The sequence below is a fragment of the Ovis canadensis genome, chromosome 1 (assembly GCF_042477335.2).
Source record: "Ovis canadensis isolate MfBH-ARS-UI-01 breed Bighorn chromosome 1, ARS-UI_OviCan_v2, whole genome shotgun sequence".
NCBI classification, from domain to species: domain Eukaryota; kingdom Metazoa; phylum Chordata; class Mammalia; order Artiodactyla; family Bovidae; genus Ovis; species Ovis canadensis.
Window position 1 is genome coordinate 117,789,141 of NC_091245.1, and position 18,566 is coordinate 117,807,706.

The 18,566-nt window shown below is 41.3% G+C and overlaps 1 protein-coding gene across 11 annotated transcripts in view; it reads left to right on the forward strand.

Annotated features, from left to right (window-relative positions):
* PBX1 (PBX homeobox 1) overlaps nucleotides 1-18,566 on the forward strand; it is a 337,025-nt gene that overhangs the window by 245,875 nt on the left and 72,584 nt on the right. For 6 of the 11 annotated variants that reach the window (XM_069547591.1, XM_069547581.1, XM_069547609.1 and 3 more), the window contains 3 exons: nucleotides 2,803-2,938; nucleotides 8,776-8,935; nucleotides 17,479-17,568. In XM_069547591.1, coding sequence (XP_069403692.1) covers nucleotides 2,803-2,938; nucleotides 8,776-8,935; nucleotides 17,479-17,525 — 343 coding nt within the window. In that variant the 3' untranslated portion in view covers nucleotides 17,526-17,568. Of the gene's footprint in view, nucleotides 1-2,802; nucleotides 2,939-8,775; nucleotides 8,936-16,072; nucleotides 16,186-17,478; nucleotides 17,569-18,566 lie in introns of all 11 variants that reach the window. The other 5 variants (XM_069547550.1, XM_069547531.1, XM_069547542.1 and 2 more) reach the window with 1 other exon arrangement.

The window sequence follows — 18,566 nt, forward strand, 5'->3', positions numbered from 1 at the left end:
AGCCTCATAGGCTACAGTCCATGGGGTCGCAAAGAGTCGGACACGACTGAGCGACTTCAAACAAAATTGAAAAATTTAGCTCTCCAGTTTTACACATCTTATTTCAGCCACTCAGTAGCAGCTGCTGGCTACTCCAATAGGAGAACAGAGAACATTTATTTTCCTCATTGTAGAAAGTGCTGTTGGACAACTTTAGTAAGACCATTATACAATAGACCATAGTTCCTCTAAACCCATTTCAAAAAAATCAATGACACTGAGGATGGAACAAAAGGGATAGACTTGAAAAATAGAACTGGTAAGACTTGCTCTGGGGCCCATCATCCAGTGAAGGGAAGAGAGCGAGGGGAATTGAGAATCATTCCCAGGTTCTGCTGTGTGTTAGGTACTCAAATAGTTAAAGAATGAACGAACAATTGAATGGAAGAGCAAATTAGCAAATATAATGAACTTTGTATGTATGGTGATATTATTATATAATGTGGGAAAGAATGAAAATGAAGTTGGTTTGAGTGAAATGTGATACTTGTCATAGAAACAGTTCATTGGAAGTATCTGGGATATGCAGTGGCAAATGGGCGCAGTGGTAAATGGAGTATCGGCTCTTAGGAGAGGCATTTGGGCAGAGATAACACGTTTGATGGTCTGTGGTGCCTCCACTCCTCGTTCTTGAATCACTGTGATTCCAAAGCTTCCATTCCTAAAATTTCATCGACTTCCACATTTCTTACACTTACCTGAATACCCATCAAAGCTTTTGGTTGGCTTGAAATAACAAGTGTTAACTCACCAAGCTGAAAACCCCTCCAGCCAGAGCAAAGAAACCAGGCATCTTAGTTCAAATAACCTTATTGTCAGAAGTATATTATTTTCCCTGGGTTTCTTAAAATTCTGTAAACTCCTAATTCTGGGGTTTCAAGGGCCCTGGATCGAGACAGGCTCTGCAAGAGATGATCAGTGCGATCATCAGAGTAGATGCAACCACCTAAAGGAAGATTGCACGTCCCCAGGAGGAGTCAGGAACAGCTGTCTGTACAATCCCAGCACCCCAACTCATTCCAGAGAGGCTTCCTGTGAGTTCAATTGGAAGAGTCCCAAGAAATACACTGTAATGCTAATGCAAACAAGTCCCAATTAGAGGAGCCTTCAGGGGCCACTTCCCCAGGCCTAAAACAACTGTTTTCTTGAGGCCAAGAGGAAGCCAGAGGTTATCTAAAGACTAGCCTGGAGACTGGGTTCACTTGGCTACCTTCCTCAAATTCCCATCATGCAAGAGCTTTTAATACATATCTCCTTTTTAGTTGGGCCTTTTAATCTAATCTGCCCAATTTCTGATGTTGGGTGACCCAGAAACTCAGCATGATTTGGGAGAGTGACTTGGGCTTGGCATAATCTGGACAGATGTGGTTAATACCTATGGACAGATGGTGTTCATCCGGTAAAATCAGGCACTTTATTGTGTTAATTAATCCAAGTGGGACCCTGAAAATACAATATTAGCTGAATTTTCTGTCTAGCAAGGCGATCAGTGCTTTCCGTTGGCTTAAATTGGAAAACTTGATATCCTGGCATAACCAGGGATGTTCTGGAATTTTTTTTTTTCCCCATAAGGAAACGGTTTTGATAAAAGCAAAAAGGCAAAAGTGCTAATGGAGCTAATTTAAAGATAGAGGCCTTGCCCCCTCGAGGAGGGCCGGCAGACATCTGCAAGGAGTCCAGCATCCCTAAGCAAACCCCAGCTATCCCCAGGCCTTAGCTGGGAAGAGGCCATAAAGTGATTCTCACTTTCAATTAGTTCAATTAGCACTTTTTTTTTTTTAAGGCATAAAAAAGCTTTTATTCAAAGAGTGGTTTTCTTCCTTTTAGCAACCTGTATGTTAAAAAAGATTTCTCTGGGCTTGTGTTTCACCATTTAGCAGCTGTTCCTGCTTAAGAAGTACTGTTTCTCTCCTTTTAAGGAAGGTCAAGCAGTCAGGGGGTTAATTTCCATCCGTTCCTGCCCCTCTTCCCCAACCTTTTAAACATGTCGCATGCACTTACATGAGGATAGAATAGAGAGAAAATGATAACTTATTTTTAACTTATGGCTGCAGAGTCTCTGTGTAATTGCCAGGAGGCAATTTGTATATAAAAAGAGGCTGGGTTTTGTACTCGGGCAGACTTGAATTAATATTTTAGCTCTGTAACATACTAGCTGAGCAACTTTTAAACTCAGCTCTTCATGGGTAAATGGGAATAACCGTAGCTACCTCACTAGTTGTGAAAAATGAATAATTTGTATCGATGGCTCTGAAGGATCAGATCCGAGGCCTGGGGCCTGGTAGGAAGAATCCCCAGGAAGTCCTAGCATTTGTCCTGTACTAGGCACTGTGCTGAGTCCTGTCTTTATATTGATATGACCTCATTTCTCCCTTCCTCTCACCCCATGAGGTTGGTTTGACTCTTTTGACTGTCATTTGAAGAAGCTAAGGTTTGGAGAGGCATTCCAAATCACCCAGCTGGTGCTCAGTTTATCTAGGGCTCAAAACCAAGTCGGCGGATTTTGAAACTTCGTGCTGCTCCCCACTCTGTATAAATACGTGTGACTGTTCTGCTATGTCCCCATAGTGAGCACGATGAGGTATACACAGACACCTTAAGAAATGCTTGCAGCATCTGGCTCCTTAGAACACATCTCCTCTCATTCACTCAAAAACATGTCTCCTCCCAAATGTAGATCCTCTCCTCTCCCTCTTTATATGCGTTTGTTGTGAACCTCTTTTTTTGTCCATTGTCATTGTGGTTTCCTTGCTCTTTACGAAGGCGGAAGAGACGAAATTTCAACAAGCAAGCGACGGAAATCCTGAATGAATATTTCTATTCCCATCTCAGCAACCCTTACCCCAGTGAGGAAGCCAAAGAGGAGCTAGCCAAGAAGTGCGGCATCACAGTGTCCCAGGTAAGACACCCCAGAGAACTCAGCCCAAAGCCTGGCCATAGTGGTGTTGCAGGGCAGGGTCTCGGAAGCCTGGCCTTCCTGAACTTTCATGCCTTGTGAGTTCCATCAACTAGAGCCTTCAAATGGCAAGGTCAGCTCATGGTGTGTATAAGAAAGTCTCCAGGGAAGGAACCTGGAAGAACCAGCGGAAGTAGAAGACTAAGTGGAGTGCAGTCAAAGCAGGTCTGGAGCTCCCCGCTCTGTGCGCTCCCTTTCTTCAGATAAAGCAGGGCTGGAGCTCCCCACTCCGTGCGCTCCCTTTCTTCAGACAGATGAGCGTTTCTGCATTGACTTGGAGAGCTACCAGCACTTCTCATGTCATTTTCTCAAACAGGGTCAACTCCTTGGCCCATTTTTTTTTTTTTTTTGGCCCAACTCAGGAACTTTTTAACAGTCAGTGAATGGAACTTTTAAATGAAAAGTTCACATGTCCTCTCTGGATGTCCTCACTGTAGCTGATGGAGTGTAGGAATTTTAACATGTCACTATGATTGCACTGGAATGATGGCACAAAATGTCACTGAGTGTCCCCTTTCCCCCAAGAGCAATAACCATAAGAGGTGCCTGTTGACGTGGAAAGATACATGACATAAAATTTTTATGGACCTGGAATTTCAGCATTAATATAAAGTAGAAAAGGAGGCAAGTTTTATATATATCTACTACTTTTTTTTTTTTTGGCTACACCACATGGCTTGAGGAATCTTAGTTCCCCGAGCAGAGATTGAACCTGGGCACTTGACAATGAAAGTGCTGAGTTCTAACCACTGAACCAGGGAATTCCTATCTACATTTTGTCTACTCAGAGAATACATCCATACTTCTTATGTGATCTGAACCTCAAATACCACCACCAGTCTCTATTGAGACCAGTAGTGATAGTTCTGAAATCTCTCAGAGAAAGTTTTCCTCAGAATTATGTCACATGCCAAAGAATTAGATGTACTGGTATTTACAAAAAGGGTGAGAGTGAGGGGGAATTGGAGAGAAGAGGCCTACTTTAGTGAGAAACTTCACTTAATGTTTTCCAAAAGCAGTCGATGCTGTTTTGTGAGCATCCATACTTCTTGAACTGAAGCCTGGCTTCTGCTGCCCCCCGCCAGGTGCTGGTTCCTTCAGCCTGTGTTTAGCGTAAGCAGAAGTGGGTCTAGTCAGAATGAAGACCTCCACACAGAGGGTCTGCAATGAAGAGGTTGCCAGGGTCTCCCAAGCATGCTGTGGGTGATTTTGCAGCAGTCTCGAAAACCTCCTTTCAGATAAGTTAGAAACAATTGCCTTATCCTTTTCAACTTGGACCTTCCTCAGGTACTTGCTCCCCACTGAAGCTCGTTCCTAATCTTGGCAGCCCTAGGAAAGTAGAATATCAGTGGTCTAATTTCAGGTGGTCTGGTATTATCTAGGTTTCTAACCATTCTTGTCCAAATCTAGACCCATTGTCCATAAGAAAAGATGGCTGATGTTTTTTGATACTTGCTACATTTTTGCAGAATAGTTCCAGGTATGAACCACATCACAAACAGTGAATTTCAGTCATGGGGTATTCTGCTATTAAAGTTGAAAATCATTATATTGTTTGAATTCAAAATCTGGGACTTGGATTCCAAATCCCTATTGAAATAGAATGAATTTTCCAGGATCTAGTCTGCATTGTATCTGAATAAAAAAATAGAATCTTGGCCTATTCCAGGAACCTTTGCATCCTTCATTATGGAAATCCACGGTGCAAATAGTTTGTTCATTGAAGTGATTTATACATATGTTGCATCACCTTTGTCTTTCCCCATCCCAAGGCCATATCATTCTACATTCCCCATTACATCACTTCTTCCCAATCATAACCAGACTGTTTTACTATTGCTGAACAAGTTTCAGTGGGAGACAGTATGGTGTCATAGAAAGAACCTTTGCTAGGAGCATGTTGACCCATGCTGAGTCAACCATGGGATTTGGGGGAACTCGCTCTTTCTATTTGGGTTTTAGTTGCCCCATCTATCAGTCATGGTTGGTTGGACCACATGATACGCTAAATCTCTGTCCCTTGTTCTCAAATCTAGTAGATGCCTTTGGCTATCATCTTGGTTTTTGGGGTTTGTTTTTTTTTTAACTTTATTTATTTATTTATTTATTTAGTTTTTTATTGGGTTTTTTGTTTTGTTTTGTTTGTTTCTTTGGGTTAATAATAACCCCTCCATCTTGAACCCCTCCATTGTTCTGTCTGGAGTTTCCTCCTTCCTCTTAGGCTGCTCCTGCTCAGTCTTCTTAGAGGGTCTCCCATCTCTACATATCCTGAAAGCATTGTTCTTTCTTTAGCCCTATCTCATCATGTCCTAGCCCATTAACTATATTCTGACATATATATTTTTTTAAATTCACTTACTAATGAGTCAAATGAAACAAATGAGAACAAATGAAAATATGTTCATACCGAGAAACCTTCGTATGTTTCTATAGATATATGCGTGTACATATATATAGATATAGATAGATATGGATGTATCTGAACCACTGTGCTGCACACTTCACCCTAACACAATACTGTAAATCAACTATACTTATTGTTTTTTAACTTCTTGGGCCTCACCCCAGTCCTTAATAAGAATTTCTATTGGGAAGGCGGGCCTTCCCAGGTGGCACAGTGGTAAGGAGTCTGCCTGCCAACACAGGAGATGCGGGCTCGATCCTTGGGCTCGGAAGATCCCTTGGAGAAGGAAATGGCAACCCACTCCAGTATTCTTGCCTGAAAAACCTCACAGACAGAGGAGCCTGGCGGGCTGCAGCTTCTGGGGTCACAAACAGTCAGACACAACCGAATGCATGAATGGGGAGTGGGAAGGAGAAGAGGAAGCCAGGACTCTGTCTTAATAAGCCTTCCAAGAACCCCTGACTTTGAAACTTTGAAAAGCACTGTTCTACACACTTAATTGGAGTGATCCCCTCCTTGCTCACAGCTGCAAATATACTTCTCTTAGAATATCCCCACGAGACTTGTCTACTAGAGTGCCAAACTCATATATCTCACTTTCCACGGGACTTCACCGTGGCTCTACCCATGCCGGATTGTTCAGAACATGAATCAAGCCTCTCCCTGAGGATCTATGATTCCTTTTGCATTGGTTGTCTCATACCGTCAGTCATCTACGTGTCTCTAACACCCAGCATGTAGTAGACCCTCGTCAGTGACTCTTGCACAGTTCAGTTCAGTCACTCAGTCGTGTCCGACTCTTTGCGACCCCATGAATCGCAGCACGCCAGGCCTCCCTGTCCATCACCATCTCCCGGAGTTCACTCAGACTCACGTCCATCGAGTCTGTGATGCCATCCAGCCATCTCATCCTCGGTCATCCCCTTCTCCTCCTGCCCCCTATCCCTCCCAGCATCAGAGTTTTTTCCAGTGAGTCAACTCTTCTCATGAGGTGGCCAAAGTACTGGAGCTTCAGCTTTAGCATCATTCCTTCCAAAGAAATCCCAGGGTTGATCTTCAGAATGGACTGGTTGGATCTCCTTGCAGTCCAAGGGACTCTCAAGAGTCTTCTCCAACACCACAGTTCAAACGCATCAATTCTTCGGCACTCAGCCTTCTTCACAGTCCAATTCTCACATCCATACATGACCACAGGAAAAACCATAGCCTTGAGTAGACGGACTTTAGTCGGCAAAGTAATGTCTCTGTTTTTCAGTATGCTATCTAGGTTGGTCATAACTTTTCTTCCAAGGAGTAAGCGTCTTTTAATTTCATGGCTGCAGTCACCATCTGCAGTGATTTGGGAGCCCCAAAAAATAAAGTCTGACACTGTTTCCACTGTTTCCCCATCAATTTCCCATGAAGTGATGGGACCGGATGCCATGATCTTCGTTTTCTGAATGTTGAGCTTTAGGCCAACTTTTTCGCTCTCTTCTTTCACTCTCATCAAGAGGCTTTTTAGCTCCTCTTCACTTTCTGCCGTAAGGGTGGTGTCATCTGCATATCTGAGGTTATTGATATTTCTCCCGGCAATCTTGATTCCAGCTTGTGTTTCTTCCAGCCCAGCGTTTCTCATGATGTACTCTGCATATAAGTTAAATAAGCAGGGTGACAATATACAGCCTTGACGTACAGTGAATTAATTATCGAAAGCACTGATTCTATACATTGTTGAGTACATATGATATCCCCCTAGTGGTTCATGTAGGAAATGCCTGAATTGACCCAGCATCTTCCCTATATATGAGGATCTGTTCTCCTGTTGAACGTAATCATCTAGGAGTTGCCCGTTTTCCACCCTTTTCCTTCTCACCTTTCTCTCATGTAACTGACCACAAGCATTTCCTTCCCTCCTTAAAAGTCATCCCAAACTATCTTCATATTTCCCACTTTCTTCCAGCTCATCTAGTTGCCTCAGAAAAAACTCTCCCTACCTCCTTTCCTCTCTGTTCCACTTAAAAGTAAAAAACCAACCATGATTATGATTGATTCCTATGAATAATGAAAGTTACATCAAGAAAAACATGAGTTTGAGAATGAAATTAGATAGGCAGCAGTCCTTAAATGGACTCAGAAGTGGCTTTCCTCTTCTAGTTTGACTCTTACTGTAGGCACTAGCATTTACAATAAATAAACCTTTTTCTGAATTTTTTTTCTCTTGTTTACTAATATTGCAATGATATGGTTTGATTTTTACAACAGAGGCTTGTCATTTCTGCTATAGTATAAGCTGTTTAGGTCTATTAGGAGATAGCCATATAAGATTTAAAATTCAGCCAATGCACTTTAAAAATAAGTGTAGTTTTGCAAGAATTTTCTTTATGTGCCATTGTTGGGATAAATTAAGTTACATGTAAAGCTGTGGTACCTGTGTTACCAACTTTTCCTTTCCTCATCAAATTCATGGTTTGTTTTGTAATTGTATAAAATCGCAACATTTTAGTTTGAAATCACATCTGGAATATGAAGTATGAAATTCTTCCTAAAGCAGGAATCATGGGAATAAAACTTGAATTTCACTGTGTTTCCACTTGTCTCTGGCAGAGGTCTTTGTGTAAAAGGAACAGGTAAGAATCAAGCCAGGACGGCCACTGTAAGCCACGTGAAGAAAATAAATTAACAAAAATAAATAAATAAATAAAAAGAAAATAAATTAACAAATGAAAGTAAATTAGGATTATTTTGTGTTTTGGCATTAACATTTAAAGCCTGAAATGCAAAGGAATAATCATTCCTATGCTTCAGATTTTCCTCATGTAGATAATGCCAAGATTCATACAAAATACTTAGTGAAATTTATTGGATTGAATTATACTGATCCTAAGGTCAGTAGTAGTACAGTGCAGCTAAGAACCTAGTCCATAGTAAAGTTACTTAACTAATAAAAATGGGAAATTAATCCATCCATGAAAGCACCCATATGTTGATCTAGATTTATATGGATATTTAAAGGTCTGTGTATTTTGATTGCCTAGAGTCAGCTTTAGCATTGGTAAGTAACAGGCATTTCTCCTGAAATGCTAAGTTTTTTTAGTCATATGTTTACGAGGTAAGCAGATTTAAAATGCTTGCCCTAAAGTAAAATGGTCCTAGTTAAACGAGCAGCTCCTCCATAGAAAAATCTTTTGTCGCAGTGGTTTTCCTAGATTGTGTTATATTAAGCAAGAGAATCTCAGTTTATATAGTTTTCTTCAGGTCTTATCATTGATGCTGAGAAGTCAGAGCTAGGATAAGCCCAGTGAAACCCACCTCTTCAACTCTCTCATAAGCTCTGCCTTCTGTGATGTTTAAGCAGGAGGAAATGGTAACTTTCTCACCTTCTCTTAAATCCCTCTAGGTATCAAACTGGTTTGGAAATAAACGAATCCGGTACAAGAAGAACATAGGTAAATTTCAAGAGGAAGCCAATATTTATGCTGCCAAAACAGCTGTCACTGCTACCAATGTGTCAGCCCATGGAAGCCAAGCTAATTCACCCTCAACTCCCAACTCAGCTGGTTAGTGTTTTCTTTGATTTGGGGGAATGGTTCTCCATTTTTACATGTGCTTTCCCTGTACTGGGATTTTCTTGTTTTGGATGGGTTGATTTATGTGTGTGATTATCTTTTTTATCATTGATGCTACTTTGGGTTTTTCTTTTTATTTTCAAAACGCAATGTGTTTTGCTGTTTATAAGATGGACTTGGCTGAGGGTTTGCAGTCATGTGTCTATTTAAGTTGGACAGAGGTAAATTGACTGGTTTTAATAAGGAGACCTCTAAATTCTCCTTTCAGAGATTTTAATAAGTAAGCTTGACTTAATACTTTGAGATAGTCTCTTGGGGTTCACACATTTAGTTTGTCTCATATCTATTTTGCTGATACCATCACATGATGTGTGAGTCATTTACTACCATGCAATCTACTCAGGAGTATTCACTCTTCTTTAAACATCCCATTAGAATGTTCTGGTCTGCAGAGCCAACTATGATTATTGCTATCAATTGTTTGTTGTTGTTGTTGTTCTTTACTGTTTTATTGTGTTCAGTTTTTTTATGTGAACTACAAAGAAAATTGCCAGTCATTAATTCAAATGATCCAGATTCCAGTCTTCCTATTATAGTATCTGTCATGTGCTATGCTCCTGATTTTATTTTAGTAAATGTGCATTATATCACTAATTTCAGGCTAACATATTTTAGGACTGTGCCAGTTCTTAATTTCCACATGTGAAAAAAAATCATGTATAATACATAAAATATAACCTTGGTGTTTGTACGCTTGGTATTTATGGAAGGTATCCATGTTGGTGCTTTTTTTAAAGGGAAAACCAGAAATAGTTCTTATTAAAGAATTATTTATGTATTAATAATTAATATTAATAAAAGACAGATGACAATATTTCTCCCCATAGTGAACCAGATGCATTGATTTTGGCTATGGGGTGCATATTTAAGAAAATTGGTGCCTTCAACTTTAAAAGGTCACAGATTTAAATGTGTTAGATCATAATATGACTTTTCAATCTAATTTCTAACATTTGGGGAGGTATGTGGTATCTTTGACCTCCCAGCTTGTTTGCCCACTAAAATAAGCTATCTTTCTGCCTTATGGTAGATTGTTATTGGAAATATGTAAGGCTCCACACACTAATGTTTTCTGTCAGCTTCTGGACACTTCTAATTTGTTATCATAAGGTTCTCCAAGTCACAGGGCTATACCATCACAGACTTCTTTTGTTTAAGTGGAATCATGCAAGAAGAATGGCCTGGGCTTTGTGAACATGGATGTGGTAACAGACAAGGTAGAATTCCATCCAGTCTTACTTTACCCAGCACTCCAGATTAGGTAACCATAGGGAACATATTTACTTTTTGAGGTTCTGTGTGTGAGTGTGTATTTCCTTCTTTTCTCATCAAGGTTTTATTGACAAAGGATCCAGGCTAACAGGTTCAGTAACCAGAGAGTTTCCTTCTTTCCCATCTGGTCAATTATTAAGCATTTCAGACCAAACAGCACCAGTTGAATTGCACTGCTAGGCAGACATTTTCACTTGTCTTTGTGGAAGAAGTTTTATTCTGTCAACATTAGCAAAAACACACTCAACACTCTTGCAAAGGTTATCATAATGCAAAACAGATATCAAAATGACTTTTTCCTGTCCCTGCTATATCTGCCTCGCAGATGGCTTAGCATGATTTATGACTAGTCCTTAGAAGGGCCCCATGGACCCCCTTCATTACTGAGTCCGTAACTTCTTTATTCTTTCCTAAAGCACTTACAAAAAGAAAAGTAAGCATTTTAACCCCCTCATCTGTGTTTAAGAATTATGTTGGCTCTCTTGGAATGTCAGTCTATGATTACAGTTTTCTGAGGAATTTTTCTGGTAGCTTAACCTTCATGTGACTATTCTGAGCACAAAATAAATTATTATGGAAAATTTGAGCTAAGCTTTCCAGTGGTGCCTGAGTTGTTAGAAATAATATGCAGAGAAATCCCTTTGTATTTTTCTAAAATAGAGACAAAAGAAAATACTATTGTATATGTGCAATAGCATGAATTTTAAAAGATAAATGTTTTAACAAGAAAAGTTATAAATGGGTTTTTCTGTATTTTCTTTGCTCTTAACACAATCCAAATCTCTACTCAAATAAAGGGAGAACTTTCAGCTTTTCACATAATGTGTTTATAATGTTGTATACCAGCTCCTTGATAATGATGTCAAAGAGTAAATGATAACTAATATAGTAAGTTTTACATAAGAGGGTAGTAAGTGAAAATATATTTTGTTTGAATTTGAAGTCCAGAGTTCTGAAACCTGGAAACTTTTTATATCCTCAGTATCGAAGCAGGAGTTTTTCCCAGAAGCTTTACTAAATATAAATACTTATTTCTACTGCAAGATATTTTGCAAGTAAATCTTCTTCCTTATAGAGGCTTTTGTGTGGAGAGCAGTATTTCACCATCTTTATTTAGGCCACTTCTAAATATTCCTTTTTGTTGTTATATGCCCAGCCTCCTATTTCCTTAGGCATGATTCATAAAAGTCACACAGGGCTGAGTCCTGTGAGGAATTAGCAAGCATTTAGAGATACTTGGAATACTTCATATTTTATGCCAGCAGAGCTGAGCAAAATGGATGGAACAAGGATGAAGAATAGAAAGAAGACAAGAAAATTAATTGTTTTGAGAAAAAATGGGGATCAATTGAAGCAATAGTTATAACCCTGGGTCCATAATTCTTCTGGAGTGAACTAAAGTGATGCCTTTTCAATTTCTTATTTTTGATGGAATGATGAAAGCAAGAGTTAATATCTCAGAAAAATAAGGCCCTTTTAGGAAGGTTGGATTATCTACTGGGAAAAGTTGGAGAACTTTTTAATATCCAAGAAGAAAGAAATTGGCTTGTGGGTTATAGATATTTTCTGTAGCATGGTATCACCATTGATATCTTATCAGAATCTTTGATTAGCTCAGCACTACATTTTTTTGAGGCTTGGAACCCATAGATTAAATTATTTTGCTTAGCTTTATGTGTGTGTGTCAAGGACAACAGGAGAGTCAGCCATGACAGTTCTTCCTCTGACACTATAGTGACAAGCTCTAAACTCTTTAATATATTCTTATTGTACTCCTGAAAGGAAGTTTGGTGTTCTGAGGGACTGGTGGAAGATTATCATATTAAAATCTCTGGATGCTGGCTTCCTAACAGGAGTTGATGTATGGTACACATGGCTGGAGAGGAGACGACACCGCCAGAGAAGTTCACTGACACTCACACTAAATCTACAGACACCGCATGGTTTTGTTTTTTAAAACCAAGTGAAAGAATTTATCCCACTGATGTTTTCTGCTGTGTTCCTTCTTCCCATGTTTCTACCCTTAATTTCTAAGTGGAAGATGAAAACACAGCCTCCTGGAATTGGAGCTCTGGACATGTACAGTTACTAAAGTGATTTCATACTGAACTAGATAAACATGCCGTCTTGTGCTTTGCCCTGAGTAGAAAGTAACAATGATTATTTGATTTTGAGAGGGGAAAATCATGGAAAATAGAGAAATGAGCATGACAGAGTTGAGCTTACATTGAGCAAACAGGCTCTGTCTTCCAGCCTTCAAATAGTGTGGGAGTCCAGTCTGATCAGACTGGCTACCTAATCTATGTGGAGCTTTGATGTCTAGACTGCAGAATTTAAGGCAATACTTGCCATTAGTCTGCTTCCTAAAAATGCTGTGAGTTATAATGAGCTAATATTTTTAAACACCTTGAGTTCCTTAGGAAGGAAAAGGAAATTCATTTTTGTTTTAGGTCATTGGTTCTCAATTGGGGTAGACTTGACATTTTTAGCTGTCATAGTCATCGGGGGGGTAGGCATTCCTGGCACCTGTTAGATGGAGGCCAAGGATGTGTTTGATCGTCTTATAATACATGAGATATTCCTCCGCAATGAAGAATTATCAGGTCGAAAATGTGAATAGTGCCAAGGTCAAGAGATTCTGCTCTGGGTTTAGATTTTATGATTATTATACTTCTTTTTTTTTTTGGATTTTGAGGTTAGCTGAGCTTTTGTTTTTGTTTTCTGATGAAATTTAATTCTGGAAACTCTTTAGAGTAAAAATAGAGTGTTCAGGAAAGTGTCTTATGAAAATGGATGTTAACACATCTCCACATTGTGTTTGGGTGAGCAAATGCCTCAAAATCCATAGGTGATCTGTTACTTCTGTTTAGTTGAGTGCAAATTTAGTTTTTGTATATGCCTCCTAATGTCTAGATTACAGTGTAAATGAGCCACTTGCCTCCCTCACCAAGCCAAACTCAGAACCATTTAACTGGTAAGCATGTCTAAAACCGTGCTTCTAGTCTTTGCCATTACTTTATAGCCACTCTCAGGTGAGGGTTCAGACTGACATTCTCAGCAAGCCAGGTAATTCTGTGTTAGTTCTTTGAGAATTCCACAGTACCTCTGAGAGAGCCCATGTCCTGTTTGTCTGTGATTCACATCCTTCCCAGGAGGTTATCCAATCTAGAATAAGTTCTTTGCAACTTCCAGTGCCAGATGAAGAATGTGTCTTCCTGTTGTTATTGAGAGTTTTGCGTGGACTTGTGTCTGCCTTATTGCAGTAGTCATGGCACCTAGTCTCTTCCCTCAGTGTAGTCACTGCCTCTAGATACTTATCAGAGAAGCAGAAACCGTGGCGCTGTTGTACACGGATATGCAGAGACAATGAAATGCTGAAACAGCACGGCCAAAAGCACGGGGACTCCTGCAATTACTGCTCTGATTCAAATGCATTTGTACATGAAGTACATTGATATGCGCATATTTGTCTCTATGTACATTAGGCAGCCAGACATATTTACAATTTATCTATGCACATATATTTTTTAAAATCATCTGTGTCAATTGCAGTGTCTGTCTTGTAAATGGCACATTCTGTGCCTTCATGGTTCTATGGATGCCATGTTCCTTGGCATCAACATAGCCCTTTGGGGCTTTCTTCCGTTTCTCAGTCTGTGTGCTAATTTCCAATAAAGAGTCAACCAAGCATATAGAGTGTATGTTTATTACATGGTGTTTGGTTGGGAGAGAAATAGAATACCTGAGCTTCAAACTGAATACTCTCAGGGGAAAAATCTGATTCATATGAACAATTATAATTTGGGTTCTTAGAGCTGCTGGGTCTTGACTCTGATGACATCTACATGTGAGCATGTGTTGTAATACTATAAAGGTATTAAATACTATTTAGATTATGTTTCTGTGGTTGAAAGAAAGACGTGAGAGGGATGTAACTACAAATCATATATTATATATCTTAACATAAGAATGTGATCTGCACTATGCACTGCTTCACCTACATGTTAGGGAGGACTGTTTGACAGACGTGCACCACATTAATGGAAAGAAAGTCCACACCAAAGCCTCCACCCACTGACTGGGTATAAACCATACCTGATCAGATCTTGTACTTATTTTGCCTAAGACCCAACTTTTCTAGTTCCTTTCAGATAAATTAAACCTAGAAATGTGTTTCCTGATGACATACACAAGACACGTTGCAGAACCATGAGAATGTCATAGTTCTTTGGATGGTGTTTGCCTTGTCCCCTACCGCTCAACGCAGTCCCTTTTTCACAGGAGAAGGAAGTAAGAGTAGAGGGTCTGTCTACTTAGCAGAATATTAATACTGAGCTGGTTCCTTGCATATGGATTAACACCCCAAAGAACAAAGCAGGAAGGAGGTGTTTCTTAACTTGAGGTTTTGCCCAGGTAAATTGTCCTCAAGCAAATCATCTGGTCACTAAATGACTCTTGCCTTGGAAGGAGGAGGGTACCATGAAGAGTTAAGGAAAGTGGCAGAGTTTAGAAATCACCACTAGTTAAATGGTCCTTCCATGGAACAAACAAACAAACAAAAAACCTCCTGTTCTGCTTAGCTGCAGCTCTTCATGTGAGGTGAGGCAGCTCTCTAGGACAGCCCAGATCCCCATCTTGGGAGAAAAAGAAGAGTCAGAGCTGGGGCATGAATCATTGTGTGATTCCACACGGATGATGGTGGTCTCAGAACTCAAGGGCAAGAGTGCAATTTGAGCACTAAAGGGATGGAAAAAATAGAGTGGAACTGACCTGGGTCCCTGAGGTCTCTCCTTTTCCAGGCTAATGTCATGTTTTAACCAAACCTTGCACGTCGAGCTTTCTTTCCTAATGCGCTGAGCTGCACGATGACTTCAGAATAATAATAAGTTTTTCCACGGCCTTGTGTTTAGGTTGGGGGTGGGGGGGACTAGGTTTACCATAGTGGAACCAGCGGAACCTGGTGGTGCCTGCAGGCTGAGTCTAGGAGAAAACATCATCTCTAGGAGTTGAAAACAGATGGTTAAATGCTCTTCTGGAGACCCACTTGATCATTATTATTATAATTTCTTATTTCATGCATGCCTGAGAATTCCTGGTTCAATTTCTGTCTCAGCTTCCTCCAAAACGGCAGGTGGCAAGAAGAGCACATTATTTTCATATATTTTTTCAGTCTTTGTGACTCTCTTAGACTGTTTGCCACCCAGAAGGGGACATCATCTTCTTTCTAGAAAATCAGGAATGTCAGTGACTTGTACCCCAGAGCCAGCCCTACTGTGCAGCGTTGCCTTCGTGCCCTCCCACCCCCAGGTGCTGCTCCCCACATGAGGGTAGATGGGTGTAGCATTAGTTTATTTAGAATCTAGCTGACAGCTCAGGTGCTCCATCATGGTGGCAGAAATATCATCAACCAGTCCATAGTCTCCAGCTCACGGTCCCCCAGCCAGTCCCAGAGTTTTAGAGGCATGAAAGAGAGATCCAGGGGCTGGAGGCTGTCTGCAGTTCAAACAGACCAAGTTGAGAAGAATACATGTTTCCTTTCTCAGCTTAAAGTTGCTAAGGGGAAGCAGTCCTACAGTCAATTTGCAGGGAGATGGGGGCTTTACATAACATGAGCGATATGCACCCTTTATTGCTTGCTCTGTTCTTCATGCTACTAACCAGACTCTGTTGATATTGTTTTGATTGTTTTTGTTTGAGGGGGGTTGCTTTGCATGTCATTCTTCCTCTTGGCTGTTAGTTGCGGGGGTTGAGCCTTTTCCTTTCTGTGATTCAGGTGCCTCACTCTTTCCTTTCCAGGTTCTTCCAGTTCTTTTAACATGTCAAACTCTGGAGATTTGTTCATGAGCGTGCAGTCACTCAATGGGGATTCTTACCAAGGGGCCCAGGTTGGAGCCAACGTGCAATCACAGGTAGGGACCCAGCCAATGTGCCGCCAGGTGAACGCCTTAGAGTCCAGGAGCCATCAGTCGGACTGGCACTTCCTGCTTCTGTCCAGACAGAAAGAGACAGAGAGATGTAGAGACCAAACCTTACCAACAACCAAACCAAAACAAAGACAACCACTGTCGTGGGGAATCTTGTCCACACTTTGTGAATGCATTTGGCTCTGGCTTGTCAGTCATACGAGGAAGGCAGGAGAGGAGCGAGCGCAGGGTGAGGTGACTGAGGCAAGTGGACCAGTGTGTTCTTTGCTCACAAAAGGGAAAGGGAGGAGTTCAGTCTGTCGGCTTGCTTTCCAGGTTTCTTTCTGGTTTGTTGGTTTTTCCACACTTGACATTTGCCCCATATGGAGGTCATTAATGACTAGGCACATACCTAAGTATCTCAGGTTTTCATTTTAGCCTTTAAAAATACCCAGTCAGGTTGACTAAACTCATCTTTGTAGTCATCCTTGAGGGTCAAGGGACTTGAGCTTCTGGTGACAAGTCTGGTCCATGCTGGGAAACAAAACTCAAGTCGTGTGGCGTAAGCCCTCAGCACTCCTTAGTCAGCAGCTCGCTTTCACGACAACTCAGAAGCCATCCTTCTGTGTGAGCACACAGCCTGACATGATGGGGTGAAGTTGTGTGCTCTGGGTCAGGGTCGCTAGGGCGATTCTGAGCCACGCCCACCCGGGGTCCCACCTGCGTGAGGAACGAGAAGCATTACGTGCCTGGAGTAGACCAGCTGGCTGGTGATTCAGCCCCTTGCTTTGGAAACATTGCCTGGCACCAAGTATGAAGACACACAGTCAGACTTTGGCCAGATAACTAGACAACTGGCCATTATTTAAGTCCTCAAAAAGACAGCATTAGTTGCATACTGTTCTCTCTGTGAGGTGGCTGGCTGGCCCTTCTAAATAGAACCTTGACTTTCATAAGCTCCTGAGCAAAGAAGTAATATAGGACTATCTGGAGAGAAGGGAAGAATCTTTGAGTCTCGCCACTCACCCACTCCCTGCTGTCTAATGCAACAGTAGTTTCATTGTTGGGAAACCCAGCTTTCTTTGACCGTTTTTGTCTTGCTTACTAAGCTCAGAAAGGATAATGGATTTGGCAGAGAGTGGAGGCCCAGCCTCCTAATGGTTCCTTTCCCAGGAAGAATATCTCCAATGGTTGCATTAATTTGGCGTGCCCAAGTGGTAGCCTGTGTGGTGATGACCTGTCTCACTTATCCTGCATCTCTCTGACTAATCTCCTCTCTGTTGTTGTTCATCCGTTTAGGTGGATACCCTTCGCCATGTTATCAGCCAGACAGGAGGATACAGTGACGGACTCGCAGCCAGTCAGATGTACAGTCCGCAGGGCATCAGTGTAAGAAAACAAGGCTCCCCCCACCCTTTGTTTCTATTCTATCACTGCCAATTATTTCAAAGCCGTAGGGCTCAGAATGCCACTTAGTAGGACTTATCTTAGCTTTACGGTCACCTAGTTTCTTGTTTCTGTATCAGTCATGCCATCGGCAGCATTCTACCCTCAAAAAAAGTGGCGATTGGGCAGGCTTCATGCAGGCAGCTGGCGTCTAGGGCTGTCACACACAATCAGTGTTTGCATGGCACCTGCGGCCACATGCTTTCAGCTGAGAGGGGCTGCCAAACAGGTGACACCTAGTACAGTGGTAGGAGATGTCGCCACAAGCAGGGACCTGAGAACTTGGTGGGGAAAGACCGGTAACCAGACTCCCTTGCATCCTGGTCTGTGGTCTTTAAAAAAACACCTTTCTCCAATCTAAGGATGATTTTTAAAAAATTAACACAGAGGCTGGCGAGGTTGAAGGGGTGGGGAGGGGTGCAGACCATCTTCTACTTGTTCTTGGGTGCACTGGCGGCTCCTGACTAGCATGAAAATTCATAGCGACAAGCTATGTCGCACAGAGTGAAATCGATCAGACAGACACAAGGAGAACCGAGTGTAGATTTGGGACAGCAATCCAACTTGATTTCTCAGATCAATCGTCCGCTATCTCAGCAGTGGTGACAGCAAGCTGGGACAAGAGGGCAGTCTGGAAAAGGAGGCTGTTCTTTGGATCAGGGGTGATTGCCTAGGCTTTTAGAGGTCATGAGATGCTCCAGTAGAACTACTGGCTCAGAACTAACTAAGAAAACTATGATTGGATGACGGTGAGGATTTTTTTTCTTTTCGTTTCTGTTGTTGGGATTAAAATACATTGGGGATGGAAGGAAGGAAAGGTGGGCATTGTATGTTAGTGTAGTCCTCACCTATACTAATTGAGGCATGGCATCTGCAATGAAAATAGTGAGAGCTTTTCAACTCTACATTGGTGGAATTGTACATGACGATGGCCAGACTGG